The following is an 8,281-nucleotide window of genomic DNA, read 5'->3' as shown; positions in this document are numbered from 1 at the left end:
CAGCTGCTAGTAAATTGCTTTTACCGCATTTTATAACTTTAAAATTATGCACAGTGGAGTTATTACACTATGAGCTCACGTTTATGTCGTTTTAAAACTAAAATTGCGTCTATCATCATCACTGCCATCACAGTAGCGCGGGATACACTGTAGGGGACGGCCGCCATTTCTTTTGTATGATTTCTTGGCAACGCGAAGCGGGCTTTTCAACAACTTCCTCTTCGAGAACTGCGTACCTGGCTTCACGCTCCGTAGAGGTTCTACACGACTGGAGATCCCGTGTCTGACTTGCGGCCGTGGACGAGCTCCTTGTCTGAGTATTACTTGACCAAGGTGAGCGGGACCGCGCGCTTGTCAAGGCTGTTATCCCTTGTATGCAACCAGCTGCTTTCTTGCTTGTAGTCGCTAGAAGCCATGTGACAGTTGTGACTATCAAATTTTGTTAGGATTTCTACAAACATGCAGAGGCCTCGCAAAAGCTCGTTACGGAGAAGGCATCGCGGGAAGCAAGGAGGACACATCTGCTAATTGAACCCTTGTGCGCTGTGCAGGAGTGTTTGGGAGACAATGCGTGTGCGGCTTCCGCCACCCAGCCATGTAGAGGAGAGCCACAACGTTTGGCAGTTGCAAAAACATGATGACTTAGCTGTGCATAGTGAATGTAGTAGTGCCTCGCATGAAATCGCCCATTTTGCGAATCGTGATGCCGATTCCACACAATCGTCAAATAGTTCGTCAGGTGATTCAGATGATTTGCCTGGAGCCTCATGTCAAAACTCGCATTTTTCTTCTGTGCCCATTCTTTCATCAGAAGAAGTAGCACCGCAAAAAGAAAGCTTTCGAGAGGCTCTGCGTCAATGGGCAGTTGAGAATAACATAAAGCGCAAAGCATTAAACCAGCTATTGAAGCTGCATAAACGTTACAGCATCTTTTCCGAACTTGACCTCCCTGATGACGCGCGTGCACTCCTCAAAACGCCGCGACTAGAAAACACCGAGTACTCCGTGGTGGCCCTGTCTCCGGGCGAATATTGTCATTTTGGTCTCGCTGCCGGGCTTAAACATTCGTCGAAGTTCGTGAAAGACCCTCCTAGTATTGTTTCGCTCATTGTCAATGTAGATGGTCTGCCCCTTGCAAAAAGCTCAAGAATGCAACTTTGGCCTATACAATGTAGGGTTAGTAACTGTGGTGAGGGCTTTGGGCCATTTGTTATCGGGGCTTATGCGGGGCCTTCAAAGCCGCATTCATCCAATGCCTTTTTGAGAGCTTTTGTTGATGAGTTGCAGTATTTGCTGGCGAATGGGCTTGTTGTGAATGGCAAGCCAATTGAGGTTTGTCTGAAGGCTCTTGTTTGTGATGCGCCAGCACGGTCTTTCGTAATGATGACCAAAGGCCACAGTGGCTACAATGGCTGTCCCAAGTGCTGTGTTGAGGGTGCATACATTGGAGGCAAGGTTGTGTTCCCCGATTCAGACTGTCCCCTCCGCACAAATGCTAGCTTCAGGCAGCAGCACGACTCCGAGCATCACAGAGGAACATCAATTCTTGTTGAGTTGCCTCTTGACACTGTGTGCGATGTTCCTCTCGACTATATGCATGTTGTTCTGTTAGGTGTTGTGAAAAAGCTTTTTTCCCTGTGGCTTTCAGGTCCTTTAAATGTTCGACTGGGACCACTTCAACGTCATACATTCAATCAGCAAAGCACTGCCTTGCGTCGCTACATCCCGCGTGAATTCCCACGTAGGCCTAGGGGTGTCGATGAGTTAGATAGATGGAAGGCTGTTGAATTTAGGCTTCTTCTGCTCTACACAGGGCCTCTTCTTCTCAACGGCATTCTCGCAGATGACATTTATAAACATTTCTTGCTTCTCCATGCCTCGCTGTCAATTTTGGTTAACAAGCAGTTGTGCAGTCAACATGCTGACTATGCCGGGGCACTCCTGAAACATTTTGTTGCCAGTTTTGCCCATTTGTATGGAAAAGAGCACATGTCGTTCAATGTTCATTGCTTGTTACACTTGTCTGATGACGTCAAACGCCATGGTGCATTGGACTGCTTCAGTGCGTTTCCCTTTGAAAACAATATGAAGCAATTAAAGAGACACCTTCACAAACATGGGAAACCATTACAACAACTTGCAAATAGAATGGCAGAGGCACAATCAGCTGCTTCTGAAGTGCCTTGCAGGCAACATGATCTTATTCCCAGACAACCTTGTGAAAATGGTCCACTCCTTCCTACATGCTGCCTTCCATGCTTCAAAACTCTGAAGTATCAAAATTTTGTGCTGGGCATAGAAGAGCCGGACAACTGCTGCATGCAGGGTGAACATATTATTATTGCAAGAAACATTGCTTCCATGAGGGGTACAGAAGAGATTTGCATCATTGGTCAAGAATTTTTGCATAAAAAAGATTTCTACGCACACCCCTTTGAATCTTCAAGACTTGATATTTATATTGTTTCAGGTCTTTCAGACCTCAAAGTGTGGCCTGTGAGCAATGTGCGAAAAATGGTCAAGCTCCCATGGAAGACGCAGTTTGTAGTAATGCCAGAGTTGCATACCATTTAGTATGTGTTCCAAGATTAGCTCATTTTAGTGTCGTGTTCTGTGCTTTTTCCTCGTAGCAGTGAGGAACTTGTTCTGGTGCTGACTTTTCCCTGAATACTCTTATTTGCCTTCACACAAGCTCTTGTATGAGTGTGGTAGCGAATGAGAGGCCTTACTGAAGTTTTTTTCTGGCTGCTGTAAAATAATTCTTCATGCCACTAGACCGTGCCACAATATTGAGGAATTTGGGCATCTGCAGCTGTTCGAAAGTATGTGTAGATCCTTTGTTGGCTCACAGCTGCTCGTTTCGATTCCCAAGAAATGTTGGTGAGTATAGATTGTTTTCCAAGCATCTTACGTGGGGATCCTTTAAAGCGTTTTAGCAGGACCATTGACAACAGTTCTATAAAAACTGTTGTGGCCTGTCATGTAGCATCTTATTTTGGTATCTAACACAGCGTTATTACTTGAACTTTGAAGTTGAAGTGTGGAGCTTGTTTTCTGCTGTTGACATGTAAACCTTTCATCTCCCGATTCTAAATGTCTGGCTTCATGTGCAAATACATTTCCTATGGCTTGTCAACGATGCTTTGACTTAAGGTTTTATCATGTTGCGATGAAGGCATTTTGGTACAAAATTTATTTTTGAACAGCCAACATGACTATATTTTTGTCGTATAAGCAGATGTCTGCCTTTGTAGCTTGCCAAACGCTGAGAGCTATAGCTTGACAAAGCTTGAAAAATTATTTTGAAACATGCTTCTCCTAGGCCAGGTCAGTGTATTCTATGTTCAACTTAATTCTTGAGTAGCTCTCTGCTATTGTGTAATTGTGAAAGCCTGATCATGATTGAGCATGTAATGGTCACTTATATACATAGTTTCCATGGTACTATTCTTATTTGAAGCAACAGTGTGCTTATAGTAATGAAAATTTGTATTGTTTGCGAAGTTAAAATGCTTTCTTGACAAAAAATTAGGAAGTGCTGTTTTGTGCAATGGTGGCACTACAATTCAGAATTCTTTTCCAGATGAGCTATGCTATTGTGGAGTTCACTGCCTCTAAAGAGGTTGAAATTGTGCCAACTACTTGGGTCACCGGGAGCGTGTGCGTCTGGCCGCATAATGTAAAAGCAGAGAAGGCTGGGAAAATGGCAAAGAAGCAGCATCCACCACAGTCATGGTGGAAGCAGTATGAAATTGCTGTGAAAGGTTTGTTCGGTAAGCGCATTTCAGTCACCTTACGCCTTAAGCCAGGGGTGATTATATTGATCACATTTTGTACTTTTTCAGTTACCTATGAACATGCCCGGAAAAAGCTAAATGACAGTCAGTTCCATTCAGACCTGGCCAGTGAAACTGAAATGCCTCCATTGAAGAGGCGTAGACGGCCACCAGCAGTCTGGAGTGACTCTGACGGTGAAGAGGAGGAGGAAGACTCTGCCACAAGCCAGCCAGGACTGCCACCTATCCCAAATAATTTTCCATCTGGTATTGTAAAATGTATTTGCCATTACTTTTCAAGATCATTGCATTAAGGACGTAGCTTTAGCCTTGCAAGCACTCAGTTGGTGCATGAGGCCAATTTTTTCTCAACCCTCTGATGTTACAATGCACCACCTCCTTTCTTTCATCTGCATTGAATATTTGGATACCAGCATTGAATAACTCCTCGTTAGAAGAGAAAAGCAGGCTGCTAGATGCATTCGTAGCTAGCCTGTTATTGACAATGCTCATGTTCCTTTATCAATAGGATTTTAAAATTTACAAAGCATATTTCCAAACAGTGAAATTAAAATGATGGGCGAGTGGGCGTGTTGGTAATTATTCATAACGAAGGTGGCAGTGCACGGTTGAAACACACAAGTAGGACGAAGATGGGACGAAGTGCTTCGTCCATCTCGCTCTCCCCTGTGTTTCAGCAGTGCACTGCCAACTTCACAGTAAAATAAATGCAACGCTTGGAATGCTTTTCTGGTAATTTCACATTGAATGTCTAGTCAGCACTTGTTTTCGACAAGTGTGAACAAGGTATTTACCTTGCATGTACACTGAAACTTTGCTAGTTGCCCCTCTGGCATTTATTCACTTGCCAGAAATGTTTATCATGGAGTATAGCATGAATAGAATTGTGACATTCCATGCAATTGTAGCAGCATTGCTACAAAAGAAATTCATTCTGCAACAATGAACTGTGGAATTGTAGCTTTGAAGTTCAGTATAAATACTGGAGCTTTTGTAAGTTTGTTTTATATAGGAGTATACTGTGCTCCACAGCCAGTGTATGGCTGCGATTAATGCTAATAGGAATCATTACGTGATGGACTACACGTATTGCTTTCTAGGAATAACCTCGAGTGAAGCAACAAGTATGCCCACATTTGGCCAGGGAGACAAAGGCACAGCAGGTATTCTCACACATATACAGCTGTCTCGTTACAAAATTACGATTTACGTGCGTATTTATTATTTTTTGTGTGTAACGAATTTAGCAACTTTCTGTCGTTCTAACCTATAGGTTAGAACCACAGATAGCTGTAAAGCTTCTTAAGAGCCATGCATAAATGAATTCTCAAGCATTGTAGAAGCAAGTGGATGAACCAAAATATGTTAACCTCCATAATTCAGTTTTATAATTGAACTAGTAAACCTTTGCTATCGGTAATTTCTTTGCTCTGCTAGGCTCTTTGTCACTATCTGTTGCACATCAGAATTTCTAACAAGTAGAGCGGCTCTTGTGGCTCACTGCTCTCGTTCTTCGACACTGCAGGGACCCAGTTGTCAGAGACAAACTCGCCACAAGGTACGTCTAATAACCACACTGTTGATGAAGGTATGTGCCAGATAAGGGAGGTCAAAGTTAAATAAATCATTAGCCAGTTACTCCAAACTACTAATGAATTGAAATTGTGCTTTTCAGGTGAACAGACAGCGCAAGAACGGCCACGAAACTCGCCTCATGATTGTTGTGTAGAGAAGAGTACGCACATTTTGAAAGATATGAATGCAGTTTTCAGTAAAATGGTTTGCTTAAAATGTTCTTCGAACCCTACTAAGTTTTAATAGCGTTTATTTACAATATTTTTCAGACTTCCAGCGGCATGTGCTACGACTGCTGAACACGCTTCGCTTCATGCTGGAACAGCAAGCGGACACCCTGAACAAGTTGTGCGATATGCTTCCCACTTCTTCAGTCACCGAATGCGCAGAGCTCTTAGGCCATCCGCTAAGCAGTCTTGAAGAACTACAAGAGTTCGACGACAAGCTCGATGCTGGAAAATTTAAGATCCTGGTAAGGGGGTTATGTTTTTTTTTTCAGTTCATCGAACTCATAATGAATATTCAAGGTGTTAAACACTGCTGTTTTGCAATATCAAGAATGTCATGGGTTTTTCGTACATTGCTTACTTGCTTTATGACTTAATACTCTTTTTCGTATTTTAAAACATTCACATCATCCAACAAGTTTCTTTGTTGAATAGAATTTCTTCTCTTTTGTACACAGGTTCATGAGTTGGCACAGCTTGGTGGGAAAGATGCCTACTGGGCAACAAAAAGAATCTTGTCATACTGCATCACAGACGAGGTTGCGGCACAATTTTCCTGGATGGGTCGCAAAGGAAAACTGAGCTTCTCCGCCTTGAAGATTGCTAAAGCCATAACAGGTGTGCTGTATAATACATCTTACTTTTGTGTTTTACACAGAATTAGCCTTCCTCAGGAAAAACAAAAACATGCTCATTGGTCTGTTTTTTTAAGTGCTGCCCGTTTATCTATTTTGTAAGTTTGCAGTGTCAGTTATCACTATTGCTATTGGTTGCATATTTCAGCACTGCAAGGATGCTGCAATTTCACTGTGCACTTAAATTTTAATGTTGGCTAAAGAAGCCTACATGGTAAAAAATCTACAATTTGGTAGCACTCTAAAGGTCCAGGCTTAGCTTTAGAGGCTAAAAACTTAAAATATTATAGTTTGTCTGGTAAAAAGCGAAGGGCATAAATAAAGTGTAAGATCACTGTGCAACCTTTCAGTGCAAGGCAGTGTGAGGTGATTGAAATAGCAGCCGAAATAAAAAATGTAAAGCAATCATTTGATTGTTTTGGCTCGTGTTCTGCCTCGTTATCATTTGAAAAAGCAAGTGTCACTGATGTGCCCAACTCTATTCAATATAACAAATCTATTATGTGTGGAAGGACTTCGAGTAGGCAGTAATTTATTTCTCAATTTTTTGTAGGCTCAGCAGACTGTTTATGACTCTTGAAATTTGTATTTTCACCAAGACAACTGTTATTGTTGAGATGATTTAAGGAATCTTGTAAATTTCAGATGCTGCTCGCAAAGCGCCAAACGCAACCGCTGCCGACGTTGAGGCCTCTATCAAATCGTGGCTCCGACATGCCCCCGAGCGCCTTGCCACCACGTTTCAGAAGTCAAAGCAAGGACAATTTGAGCAAGCAGCAGGTAATGGAATTCACATTGTCGCATCATGTAAAATCCTGAACAGTGCACAAAAATGTATGTTGTGCCTGTATTCCAATGTGTAAGTGTTCTAAGCAGTCGATATGGTGAAATCTGTGTTGAGCTTGTGACCTACCTTTATACTCTTTGTATTATCTTCAGCCAGGCTCCTGTACACTGCACAAACTAGCTCGGAAGAAAGGCCCCAAAGTTCCTTACTTGTTTTACCATCTTTGTTGCTGCCCTTGTCCACATGTTTGTCCTTGTTCTTAGTTGTGTAGAAATGTATATTCCCACTTAGCAGCCGACTGAAACCATGCTAATGAGATGTTACACAGTAGATGCCTATAAAAATCCCATTTCACAAGTAGCGTCTGACAATCGTCTTTGTCATGGCATTTTTGCTGTTTCAGATACTGACTGAAACTTTCGCCACGGCCCAGCTTCTGATTCCCTGGTCGTTCTGGGGATATTGATGGCAGCAGATTGAACTTTTAGATGTTTTATGCCCTCACTTTGTCATAGTGTTGTGATGCTCCAGAGCTTCTGGTCTTTATGTTTAAATTTAATGTCTTTAAATGTTTTAGATGTATGTCTCATGCACTCATGTTTTAGGTGCTTTATAGGTTTATTTGTATATGTAGAGCCATTGAATTTAGCCATGACCATTTGTATGGATATTGTTGTGCTTGGCGAGATTAATGGCTGTGACAGATTGATGGTATGTTTCTGTGAATGAAAGTGCCCTTATGTATTGTGTCTGGGGGCAAGAAAAAGTCTTTCATCATATCGTGCTTAGGAGGATACAGGGTGTCCCATGTAACTTTAGCCAAACTTTAAAAATATGCAAATGCCACCTAGCTCAACAGAACCAAGGTAATGCTGTTTGCGGTCGCTTAGAGATACTCAGAATATTTTTTTGCATTCCACATAATTGCATAATAAGTCTTAATTAATTAATCAACTTCCGAAATATTAAAATTAGATGAAAAGTATCAATAAGAAAACTGTAGAGCAACATGAAAAACTCCCGATACAGCTTTCTGTTACTCAATACGTGCTACATAAAAGTGTTTTTCTGAGCGTGAAAGAAGCCCGCGAATACATGCAAAGTGCCTCGAGCGGCCAGTCGCGCGGCAATTTTGCACGTATTCGGAGGCTTCTTTCACGCACGGAAAAACACTTTTATTTAGCACGTATTGAGTAACAGAAAGCTGTATCGGGAGTTTTTCATGTTGCTCTACAGTTTTCTCATTGACACTTTTCATCT

At 42.0% G+C, this 8,281-nt stretch overlaps 1 protein-coding gene across 1 annotated transcript; it reads left to right on the top strand.

Moving 5' to 3' along the window:
* The first annotated feature begins 174 nt into the window (after nt 1-174).
* LOC125758240 (uncharacterized) lies at nt 175-7,435 on the top strand. The gene is made up of 9 exons (XM_049415233.1): nt 175-333; nt 3,584-3,773; nt 3,846-4,043; nt 4,898-4,960; nt 5,323-5,355; nt 5,473-5,532; nt 5,642-5,844; nt 6,058-6,217; nt 7,425-7,435. The coding sequence occupies exons 2-9, from the start codon at nt 3,584-3,586 to the stop codon at nt 7,433-7,435; spliced, it is 918 nt and encodes a 305-aa protein (XP_049271190.1). The 5' UTR covers nt 175-333.
* Nucleotides 7,436-8,281: the final 846 nt, after the last annotated feature.

Source organism: Rhipicephalus sanguineus, chromosome 4 (assembly GCF_013339695.2).
Source record: "Rhipicephalus sanguineus isolate Rsan-2018 chromosome 4, BIME_Rsan_1.4, whole genome shotgun sequence".
Classification (NCBI taxonomy): domain Eukaryota; kingdom Metazoa; phylum Arthropoda; class Arachnida; order Ixodida; family Ixodidae; genus Rhipicephalus; species Rhipicephalus sanguineus.
This window is presented reverse-complemented; position numbering and strand designations above follow the sequence as displayed.

Bases quoted from the DNA above. Each gene is read 5' to 3' on its own strand.
- LOC125758240 (XM_049415233.1), top strand. From the start codon at position 3,584: ATGAGCTATGCTATTGTGGAGTTCACTGCCTCTAAAGAGGTTGAAATT. The intron at 3,774-3,845 runs GTAAGCGCATTT...GTACTTTTTCAG, and splicing joins TGCTGTGAAAGGTTTGTTCG to TTACCTATGAACATGCCCGG. The intron at 5,533-5,641 runs GTACGCACATTT...AATATTTTTCAG, and splicing joins TGATTGTTGTGTAGAGAAGA to ACTTCCAGCGGCATGTGCTA.